General features: G+C 39.0%; 1 protein-coding gene across 3 annotated transcripts in view; it reads left to right on the top strand.

Moving 5' to 3' along the window:
- Window positions 1-12,263, top strand: part of abcc4 (ATP-binding cassette, sub-family C (CFTR/MRP), member 4) — a 472,542-nt gene that overhangs the window by 371,473 nt on the left and 88,806 nt on the right. For all 3 annotated transcript variants that reach the window (XM_060825961.1, XM_060825960.1, XM_060825959.1), the window contains 2 exons: window positions 1,782-1,871; window positions 10,655-10,827. In XM_060825961.1, coding sequence (XP_060681944.1) covers window positions 1,782-1,871; window positions 10,655-10,827 — 263 coding nt within the window. The remainder of the gene's footprint in view (window positions 1-1,781; window positions 1,872-10,654; window positions 10,828-12,263) is intronic.

Here is a 12,263-nt window from a genome sequence, read left to right as displayed (position 1 = left end):
AATACTTTGGCAGTGTTAGTGACAGATTAGTGACAGACCCACAACTCCCACTTCTTCTTGTGCATCACCAATCAAGTCAGGAAAAAGAAACACTTCACTACTGAATTTATTCACACTCTGCAGGTATAATATTTTCTAGTCTTTACTATTTAAAACAAAATTAAAACAAGGAATATCATGCCTTCCTTAAATTTTGCCTGAAATAAATGATCAGATTAACTTGTTCACCTGTAAACCCTCTGCAGAACTGACATAAAAATCCACTCCAGGCCAACACTGCACCTCCATGTCATAAAAAGTCGAAGTTACTTGAAATAACACATGTAATAGCAGCCATATGGGATAATGTCAAGTGTTATTTTCTTTATGCATTCATGGATGAGGGTGTCACTGACTAGACAGCATTTATTGCTCATCCTTAATTTCCCAGAGGGCAGTTAAGGAACAACCACATTGCTTGGGCCTGGAGTCACATGTAGGCCAGATCAGGTAAGGATAGCAAGTTCAGGACATTACGTAAGGGATATTAGTGAACCAGATGGGTTTTTCTGACAATGTATTCACGGTGCTTAATACCAGATTTCTTTTATATATTTCATTTAAATTCCACTGTCTGCCATGGCAGGATTCAAACCTGAGTCCCTAGAACATTACCTTTGTCTCTGGGTTAACAGTTCATTGATAATACCACTAGGCCATTGCCTCCCAATTTTTGCCAGTGCAAAAACAATTGACAGGTTTATTTTAGGAGTCCCAAAATAAAACATTGATGTGTGTCTTGGAGACAGTAAATTTATTTTATCTTTTAACAGCCTTTTATCTAATCCAAATACTTCACATATTTATCTGATATCACTGGACTGTAAAACACTAATTCCTCTAATGTCTTTATCATCTACACTGATGCTACTGTTGATAACACAGTTAAAGATATTTTTGTATTGTGTTTAAATGCTAGTGCAAGGCAACTACAATAAACCAACAAATCACATGATGGAAAATGATGCTAACATTTACAACCTGCTTTATTTATTGCATGACCATTAATATATTTTATTTCAGTACACAAATGTTATGATACCTTTAAAATGCAGGTTCTTTGTACTTTTATTTCTATGTGTACTTCATATACATAAATATATATTCCAGGAAATCCACATTCATATAGATGTTGACACTGTTCATAAAAATAGATTAATTTGTTTTATGTGCTCTGTTGTATAATGATTTTTAAAATTTGTGCTTATTTTAAATAAGTTATCTGTTGAAAATTGAATCAGAGACAGTTTAAAAATTTAACTAAATGCTAAAGAAAATTAGATATCTTTAATCCAACTATCCTGTGCAGTTTACTCATTGACTGGGCCACATAGCTTATTGTTGACGCAAAGTAACAAACAGCATTTTCACATTTGCAGATTTGCTAAGAAGCCAGACATGAAGTAAATCTTTTGACATTTCATGTTAAATTGCTGAATATGGTAAAGCTTGTTTTGTTCCTTAATCCTCAAAGGGCTATAACAATAAAAATAGAAAATGGCTGGAAATACTCAGCACTTTAAACCGCATCTGCACAGATTGAACAAAGTTTCAAGTTGACTCGTATTTTGACTTCACTCTGGTATCCTTTCATACAGCTTTAATACAGACAGTAATTTTGTGATGGAGCTGAGAATTTGACATTCAATTTTCATTTTTCTCAAGAATCTGACTGAAATCAAAGAAAAAAATATTCTATTCCATGAGTGCGAAATACAAAAGTATTTTCTTTTTGCTATCAGGACCCAGTTTTGTTTACTGGTACCGTAAGGAAAAATCTGGATCCCTTTGATGACCACACTGATGAAGCACTATGGAATGCATTGGAAGAGGTAGGAAGTGCATTGCAAAACCATCCTTTACCTTGCAAACAGTGTGTTTTTGAATCATATAGTTTGCTTTAATGTGTTGTTGGTTCATGCAAGTTATTAAATATGCTGCCAATCAATGTTGTGGAAAAAGCTAAAAAGGTGCCTGTGGTTTGGACACTAAACAGCCTCAGATGTGTGAGTATGTGATCATTATGAGCTGAGAGTATATACATACTGAATTCAGGTAAACTAGGAGAACAAGTAGGTATTTAAAAGGGCTGCTGCAGAACATCACCACAAAGTTTTATAAAGTAAGAATGTGGATCTGGAACCAGGAGTCGCAGCTATGTACCTCCTCTTCCACCCTATTACCAGTTCAGTTTCTCTTTTTTCCTTTTTCTTTCTCACCTTCTGTCATTTCCAAAGATAGGGAATATTATGGCCTTGCTTTGTTTGCAAGCACAAATGCATTAAAGTAGAAAGGTGTTTTATGTCACTAAATTGAGGTCCTGTAAAGATTCCCGTTAGTAACTCATTTCAAAATTCTAAATTTTGCAGTATTTTGAGTTATTTGTGAATGTAGAATTGGAGAACTTCACATTGAATCCTATCTGAGAATATTGATTCCAGCAATTTGTCCATTCTCAATGGTCCAACTGGCTAGCCTATCTGGCCTATTCCTCACACCTGTTTTGGTCAATAATATATGTGCAAACTCCCAATCCTTTGGTACCTCGTCTATATCAGGTGAGGGTTGGAAAATGATTCCCAGAGCATCCACTATTTTTTCCCTACATTTCTTTTAGCCCTAAATACAATTCATCTGGCCGTGTTGGTTTTTCCACTTTAAAGAAGGTCCACCCCTTCATTACTTTCCTTCTCATTGAAATTAATTTATCAAATATTTCAAATTCTTTCTCTTTAACTAGAATTATAGAAATATAGAATTTTACAGTACAGAGGGAGGCTATTCAACCCATTGTGTCTCCCAAAATAGCTACCCAGCTAGTCCCACTTCCAGCCTTATCTTTGTACCTTCTAACTTCATCACTTTTGAATACATATACAACTCTCGTTTGAGACTTCCTATGGAATCCCCCTCCACCACTCTCCCAGTCTGTGTATTCCAAATCTTAACAACTCTCTGAGTAAAGAAATTTCTCCTCATCTCACTCCCAGCTCTCTCGCTGACAATCTTGAAATTGTGACCCCTAGTTACTGACATATCAACGAGTGGAGGCAGAATATCCTTCTTTACCCTGTCACAATTCTTCATGATTTTGAACACCTCAGTAAGGTCACCCTTTAACTGCCTCTACTCTGAGGAGAATAAGTCCAATCTCTCTAATCTTTCCTTGTTTCTAAAATCCTTCATTCCTGGTACAATTCCAGTAAATCCTTTTTGAACTCCATCTGGACTTTAATGTATTTCCTTAAGTAAGGTGCTCAGACCTGAATGCAATGCTCCAAATGTGGTCTGATTTGAAATTAATAGAGGTCAAGCATTACTTCCTTGCTTTTATACTTTATACCACTATTTAAAAATCCAAGGATCCTACTAGCTGCCTCAACCACTGGTTTAACTCATCTCGCCACCTTCAGAGAATCACGTATGTGAACCCTGAGGTCCCTCTGGCCCTATATTCCCCTCAAAGTTGTACCATTGAGCCTGTGTTTCATCTACCAAAATGCATTAACTCACATTTCTATGCATTGAAAATTCATTTGCCGGGGGTCTGCCCAACTTGTCAATGTCCCTCTGAAGTCGCTTAGCATCATTCTCACAATTCACCATTCTCCCCAGGATAGTATAAACTGCAAATTTAGAAATTTTGCCCTCAATACTCATCTCCCAATAATTTATGTAAAGCAGAAAGAGTCCCAACACTGATCCCTGGGGAGTATTACATTTGATTTATCCCCAATATGAGAAATGCCCATCTATCCCTATCTCCTGTTTCCTATTTTTGGCCAGCTTCTAATCCATGCTACTAGTGATCCATCAATCCCAAACATTTCTAATTTGCAGACCAACCTGCCATGTGATACCATATCACATGCTTTCTGAAAGTCCAAATATGCAACATCGACAGCACTACCATTATCTACCAACTGTGTCACCTTATCAAAAAACTAAATTGAATATGACCTGCCCTTGTCAAAGTCATGTTGACTGTCTAGTATTAACATACTTTTCTCTCTAAGCATATATTTACCTTATCATGTATCATTGTCTCGATCTGTTTTTTCACTCTTCATGACAAGCTGATAAGTCTGTAGTTTCCCAGTGTATTCTTTGTATGTTTCTTAAACAACAGTGTCACAATTCAATCCTCCAGTTCACTGGGATTAATCCAGAGACCCTTGGAAAATTACTGTCAACAGCTACGTAGGTTGCTTTCTTACCTCTCAGCAATCTAGAATGTGTCCAATCAAACCTGGTCACTTCTCTCTCTGGAGTGCTGCCAGCCTTTTTAGCATCTCTTTCTCATCTTTCACTATACTGCTCAGTTGCTCAAAACATATTTTTTTAAACTAGGGCATTGTCATTATCTTTTAATTTGGTAAAGATAGAATCAACATAATCATTTAGTACCTCTGCGGGATCCTTTGCTTCAGTGAGCAGCTTACTGCTTCCTTATGGGGCCAATTCTATACTTCACTAATCTTTTTATATTAATATGCTTGAAGAATACTTTAGTATTTGTTTTCGCGCAGCTTGCCATCCTTTCCTAATGCTTCCTCTTAGCCTTCCTTATACCAAGTTCAGCCTGTGTCCTGCATCTGAGATTCTTTTCCTAATTTCTATTCCTGATATTCCAGTATGTATCAAATGTCTTCTTTTTCTTCCTTATCTTCTCGTAAATATTCTTAATCATCCAGGGTACTCCAGCTTTGGATATCCTGTATTTATTTCTCATGGTTATGTACATAGCTTACATCCTATTCATTTCTCAGGATATCTGCATCATTCCTATCCTTTGTGAAGATAGAGAAAAAAATACTCAGTAAGAAACCTGTCCCCATCTTCTGCATCCACGCTCAACTTACCATGGATAATTCTGACAGGACCAATTCTTTTTTCAATCGCTAATAAAAGCAAATGTCTGCAGCTGCTAGAAGTCTAAAACAAAACAAAAAGTTCTGGAAAAACTCAACAGGTCAGGCACCATCTGTGGAGAGAAAAGCAGATTTAACATTTTGAGTCCTGTGACCAATCTTCAGAACTGAAAATAGCTGTTATTCATGTTGGGGGAAGTGAATAAAGTATATTGAGATGAAGAGTGAACAAAAGAGGATAGGTTAATAAAGAGATGGCTGATAATAACCGAAGAAGAGCTAAATGCTAGGTAGGGCGCTAATGAGAAGAGAAAATCATTGAAATGAATTGGCAATGTTTGGAGCAACCCATATAATTAGGTCCTGGTGGGGTGGGGAGAACAAACTCAGAGGAGGGTTTTCACATTCTGAATTTGTTCATTTGGTGTTGACTCCTGAAATCTGTAAGATACCTAGGCAGAAAATGATGTGTTGTTGCTGCAGCTTGTATTCAACCTCTCTGGAGCAGTGCAGCAGGCCTGAGACAGAAATGATGGTGTGAGAACATGATGGTGTGTTGAAGTGGCTAGCAACCTGGGGTCATTTTTATAGACTGCAAAGCAGTAACCCAGTCTGTGTTCGTGTCTCAGTGTAAAGGAGACAACATTGTGAGTGGCAAATACAGTAAACTGGATTGAGTGCAGTACATCTAAATTGTTGCTTAATCTACTTCACCTTAGATAGCAAAGAGGAAGGAGATAAACAGACAAGTACTATACCTTCTGTGATTACACAGGAGTCTGCCATGGGGTTGTGGGGTGTTGGTAGTGGAGGAGGCATGAACCAAGGGTGACCCAGAGAATATCATGGCATCACAGAATCCCTACAGAAATGGTCCTGGCAGAATACTGACAAGGAAGGAGAGGGGAATGAATGTCTGGTTGTGTCATCACATTGGAGGTGGCAGAAATCTGCTTATGATGGTTTGGATATGGAGGCTGGTGAAGCCCTATTGGCATTATGGGTGAGGAAAAAAAAAGGGATGAGGACAGAAATGAGGGCAGAGAGTCAGTCATGGCTGAGAGTTTTGTCAACCATCATTATGGAACAGACCCCTCAAAATATATTAAGAAGGTAGCCGAGACCCTGACCTTCTCTTATTTCGTAGGTAATTGTGAGGTTCTGTGCTCCAGATGCAACTTGATTGGTCAAACTACTCGAAATTAAGGAAAACGTAATTTGTTAAGGTGCTGCATTTTAGAAAGGCAAATCAGAGCAGGAATTTTCCACTTAATGGTAAGGTCCTGGGGAGTGTTGCTGGACAAAGGGACCTTGGAATGCAGGTTCATAGTTTATTGAAAGTAGAGTTGCAGGTGGATAGGATAGTGAAGAAGGCATTTGGTATATTTTCCTTGGTCAGAGCATTGAATATAGGAGTTGGGGGTACATGTAACAGCTGTACAGGCCATTGGTTAGCTGAGTTTTGCAATATTCTGAGAGATTCTGGTCTCATTCCTATCAAAAGGATGTTGTGAAACTTGAAAGAGTTCAGCAAAGATATACAAGCATCAATACCAGTTTCCTCATTTCCCCTCTCCCCACCTTACCTCAGTTCCAAACTTCCAGCTCAGCACCATCCTCATGACCTAGCCCACCTGTCAATCGTCCTTCCCACCTATCTGCTCCACCCTCCTCTCCGACCTATCACCTTTACCCTTTTCTCCAACTACCTATTGCACTCTCAACTACCTTCTCCCCAACCCGACTCCCTCCCATTTATCTCTCCACCCCCCGAGGTTTCCAGTCTCATTCCTGATGAAGGGCTCCTGCACAGAACGTCAATTTTTCTGCTCCTCAGATACTGCCTGATCTGCTCTGCTTTTCCAGCACCACTCTAAGCTTTACAAGCATGTTGTCAGGGTTGGAGGGTTTGAGCTATAGGGAGAGGCTGAATAGACTAGGGCTGTTCTCCCTGGATCGTCAGAGGCTGAGCGGTGATCTTACAGAAGTTCATAAAATCATGACAGGCATGGATAGGATAAATAGACAAGATCTTTTCCCTCGGATGGGGGAGTCCAGAAGTAAAGGGCATAAGTTTAAGGTAAAAGGGGAAAGATTCAAAAGGGACCTGAGTGTCAACATTTTTACGCAAAGGGTGGTGCGTGTATGGAATGAGCTGCAGGAGAAAGTAGTAGAAGCTGGTACAATTGCAACATTAAAAAGACATTTGGAAGGGTTTAGAGGAATGTGAACCAAGTGCTGGCAAATGGGACTAGATTAATTTAGGGTATCTGGTCTGCATAGACGCATTGAACCTAAGGGTCTGTTTCCGTGCTGTACACCTCTATGACGATAGTTAATATACAACAAAGAATGAAGAATTTGAAATAATGTATCTCAATTGGAAATCTTAACAGAATAATAGATTATTTTTCTCTAAACAATAACTGTATAATAATCCTATAAACACGCACTGATCAAAAGATAAATTCAAAACACTGATTGTTTCACATGCAACTCCCTCAGCATAGTGCTCCCAGCTTATGGCTGTAATTGTGCGGTGGGGAAGAATACCTTTATCGCCAGAAGTGAAACAGATGTTGAGAAAGGAAAGGGAGGAGTTAAAGGAGAATTCCTTAATCATCTGCTTGCTCTTAATTTGACAGTATTATCCTTCTTTTATTGTCGGGACATGTCAACACTGTACGATAGAGTCTTACTTTTGAATGCATCGTACTGATTTTGTCACTGACTCTTCAAGTAGCTGTGCCAATCCACTTTTGTCAGCTATCTCGAAGCTTTGTAAAGTTTGTCTTCCCCTCAATGCCCGACCCAATTTAGAACCTTTACTGCTGTTCTGTCTTCATGGAATACAGGGAGAACTAGCCATTTGGATACAGAACTGGCTCAGAGGTAGAAGACAGAGGGTAGTGGCGGAGGGTAGTTTTTCAGACTGGAGGCCTGTGACCAGTTCAGTGCCACAAGGATCGGTGCTTTTTGTCATTTACATAAATGATTTGGATGCGAGCATAAGAGGTACCGTTAGTAAGTTTGTAGATGATACCAAAATTGGAGGTGTAGTGGACAGCAAAGAGGGTTAACTCAGATTACAACAGGATCTTGACCAGATGGACTAATGGGCTGAGAAGTAGCAGATGGAGTTTAATTCAGAGAAATGCGAGGTGCTGCATTTTGGGAAAGCAAATCCTAGCAGGACTTATACACACAATGGAAAAGTCTTAGGGAGTGTTGCTGAATAAAGAGTCCTTGGAGTGCAGGTTCATAGCTTCTTGAAAGTGGAGTCGCAGGTAGATAGGATAGTGAAGAAGGTGTTTGGTATGCTTTCCTTTATTGGTCACAGTATTGAGTACAGGAGTTGCGGCTGTAAAGGACATCGGTTAGGCCACTTTTGGAATATTGCATAGAGTTCTGTTCTCCTTCCTATCGGAAAGCTTTTGTGTAACTTGAAAGGGTTCAGAAAAGATTTATAAGGATGTTGCCAGGGCTGCAGGATTTGAGCTATAGGTAGAATTTGAACAGGCTGGGGCTGTTTTCCCTGGTGCGTCGGAATCTGAGGGGTGACTTTCTAGAGGTTTATAAAATCATGAGGGGTCTGAATAGGATAAATCGACAAAGTCCCTTCCCTGGGGTCGGGGAGTCCAGATCTAGAGGGCATAGGTTTCGGTTATGAGGGTAAAGATATAAAAGAGACCTAAGGGACAACTCTTTCACACAGAGGGCGGTACGTGTATGGAATGGGTATATGAATAGGAAGGCTTGGATGGATATGGGCCAGGTGCTGACAGATGGGACTAGATTGGGTTGGGATTATCTGGTCAGCATGGACAAGTTGGACCGAAGGATCTGTTTCTGTGGTGTACATCTCTATGACTCTTAAAGATTACAAGAGTTTTTTTAAAAGATGTATGAAAAGTAAGAGAGAGGCAAGAGTGATCCTATTACCCACTGGAAAATTAGGCTGGAGCAGAGAGTAGGGAACAAAGAGGAATTGAATAAGTATTTTTCATCAGTTTTACACCAACGACACACTAGAACTTTACGGTAGTCAGGAGGCAGAGTGAGTGCAGTGTCCATCACTCAGGAGAAGGTTCAGGAGAAACTAAGAAGTCTGACAGTAGATAATTCAACCAGACAGGATGGACTACAACCTGGAATTCAGAGGGACATAACTGAGGAGATTGTAGAGGCATTAATGGTAATCTTTCAGGAATCAATGGAGTCAGGGAGAGTCCCAGAGGACTGGAAAGCAGCTAATATAAAACCCCTATTTAAGAAGGGAAGGAGGCAGAAGGCAGGAAAATATAGGCCAGTTAGCCTGACCTCAGTAAGATTTTAAAGTCCATTGTTAAGGGTGAGATTGCGGAGTATTTGGAAGTGAATGGTAGTGTAGGGTAAAGTCAGCATGGTTTTGGCAAGGGGAGGGCTTGCCTGACAGACCTTGTAGAATTCTTTGTGGAGACAAGGAGCAGGTTAGACCATGGAAAACCAGTAGATGTGACCTATTTGGATTTCCAGAAGATCTTTGACAAGGTGCTGCATAGGAGACTGCTAAATATGAAAAGTGTCCATGGTGTTAGGGGTGAGCTACTGGCATGGAAAGAGGATTGGCTGACTGGCAGAAGGCAGAGAGCCGGGATAAATGTTTGGCAGCTGATGACTGTTGGAGTTCCACAGGAATCAGTGTTCGGCTTACACTATTCATGTTATCCATTAATGATCTGGACAAAGAAACTGAGGGTATTGTTGGTAAGTTTGCAGATGACTTTAAGGTGGAGGGATACCTATTATTTCAGAAGTGGGAAAGCTGCAAATAGACTTAGCCTGGCTAGGAGAATGGGCAAAGAAGTAGCAAATGATCTACAATGTGGGAAAGTACAAGGTTATGCACTTTGGTACGAAGAACAGAAGCATAGACTATTTTCTAAATGGAGAATGGCTTCAGAAATCTAAAGCATGATGTGACTTAGAAGTCCTAATTCAGGATTCTGTTAAGGTTAAAATGCTCAAGTTCAGTTGACAGTTAGGAAGGCAAATGTATTATTGGCATTCATTTCAACACGGCTAGAAAACAAGAGCAGAGATGTACTGCTGAGGCTATACAAGGCTCTGGTCAGACTGCATCATGAACAGTTTTTGGGTCCCGTTCTAAGGAAAGTTATGCTGGCATTGGAGGCATCTAGAGAAGAATGATCCCAGGGATGAGGCGCTTGTCATGTGAGGTTTATACTCGGGAGTTTAGAAAGATGAGGGGGGAATCTCATTGAAACTTCCAGGATATTGATAAACCTGGGTAGTGTGGACATGGTGATGATGTTTCCACAAGTAGGAAAGCCTGCAACTCGAGGGACACAACCTCGGTGAAGGGAGGAATCTTCAGAAATCGAAAGGTAGAGCAGACTCAATGAGTTGAATGGCCTAGTTTTGCACCTTTATCTTCTGGTCTTTGCAATCTTATTGAATTAGATGGATATTTATGAAATAGCTGAACTCTAAATTGCCTGTGGTTCCAAAAATATTTCTTAACATGGTGAAAATTCTCAAAAGTCCCCTATCACAAGTATTGGAAACCTTGATGTTTAATGAGCTGATGTAAACAATATTCTATTGCATTTCAAATACAAATTGTCAGAAAGACAAAATGTAAACTGCACAGCAAGCATTATTTAACTTTCTTTAAAATTATGTAATCATTCTTTGAAATGATTTTAATACTATGATGATCTATTGTATGATTCACTTCATAGGTGCAGCTGAAGGAGGTGATCGAAGAATTGCCAAATAAGATGATGACAGAACTTGCCGAAGCTGGTTCCAATTTCAGCGTTGGACAAAGACAACTTGTGTGTCTTGCCAGGGCAGTTCTTAGAAAATGTAAAATACTTATCATCGATGAAGCAACAGCAAATGTGGATCCTCGGTAATGTCCTGTTCTCAAAGTGCAATGATTTGCTAAAACTGATCATATATTTGTGTTGTAATAACAAAATATAAATGTTGCTTACAAAGAATGTTAGCAGTATTGCATTCAAGCTAGGTTCTGTGGTAACTCATTTAACTGCTGTGATAACCAGCAATGATGAAAACAGTAATTTGAGTTGGTTTCCTCTAATTTATATTTTGATTTTAGCATTCATGAGACACTAAGTACAGAAAAGTTGCTACATCTTTGTTATTCTACCATTATTTAAGCTTGCTTAGCAGAGAGTATACTTTATCTAATGGTGTTTCATCAGCTTTTTTTTGAGAAAGAAGTAGATATTGATATAAATCCAACAAGTCTCCACCAGGTTCATTGACAACACTACATTGTGAAAATGTGTGGAGACGGTAATTGTTCATCAGGATTTCACAGAATATTTCCTTGAATTGTTGTAATCTTCTTGGTGTTTAAACAATAATCAAGTTTAATTTACAGCAAAGTGATAAGATGATTAATTGGGACCGTTACATAACAAAATTATAGGAACTTGAAAAAGTAGAGGATGGGAAAATTTGACTTAACTGATGAAATTTCTTCCAACTTGACTTTTAACCCACTTTCACCAGCTAGGAATAAGAATTTAGTTGACCTGGGATTTGAATCAAAACTATATAAACTCACCACAGCACATTGTGTATTGCCTATGGTTTCTAATGAAAATGCTTTGCAAACATTCTATTTATATTTTACATCTTATCCAAAATAGTCTTTAAAGAGAGGTTATAAACTAATTTATTCTCAAAATTTTCCTGATCATCCCTTGTAGGTTTCAATAATGAGGTTGGACCTAATTTTCTTGTCACCATTCCTTTGCTTTGACTGAATTTAAGTTGCCGTCAGAGTTCTGAGGAAAGGTCACTTGATCTGAAACGTTAACTTTGATTTCTTTCCACAGATGCTGTCAGACCTGCTGAGCTTTTCTAGCAATTGACACCAGGTCTAATTGCATCTTAATTCAATAAGCACACTAACATTGCAAGAATAATCACTCCACAAAACCAAAGTAAGAAACTGTTTTTCCCTTTTACGTGTCCACAGTGCTGCAATGCTTTTATAATTCAATCACGAGCCTGACAGAAATCAGGACAGAGCATGTCCTTGATTGCCACATGTGTTAGGTAGCCTGATTTATTTTTAATTGTAATAAAAATTAATAGCATTTCAAGGAGTTCAAAGCAGATCTTGAAAAGAAGGATTGAAACCTGTAAGTGAGAATGACTGTGCAAGCCAAGTATTTGCTTGAGACTTCTGTTTGGCTTCTAAGGTGCAGTGTATAATAGTGTCTTTCTGGGCCTGGATTCAATCTTGAAAGCTTGATAGATGCCTCATAGCATGTCAGAACAGGTTGATTAAAAATGACTATAACAGTGGCT

The sequence above is a fragment of the Hemiscyllium ocellatum genome, chromosome 6, assembly GCF_020745735.1.
Source record: "Hemiscyllium ocellatum isolate sHemOce1 chromosome 6, sHemOce1.pat.X.cur, whole genome shotgun sequence".
In the NCBI taxonomy this organism is placed as follows: Eukaryota; Metazoa; Chordata; class Chondrichthyes; order Orectolobiformes; family Hemiscylliidae; genus Hemiscyllium; species Hemiscyllium ocellatum.
The sequence above is the reverse complement of the archived record's forward strand: the minus strand, read 5'-3'. Positions and strand labels throughout refer to the sequence as shown.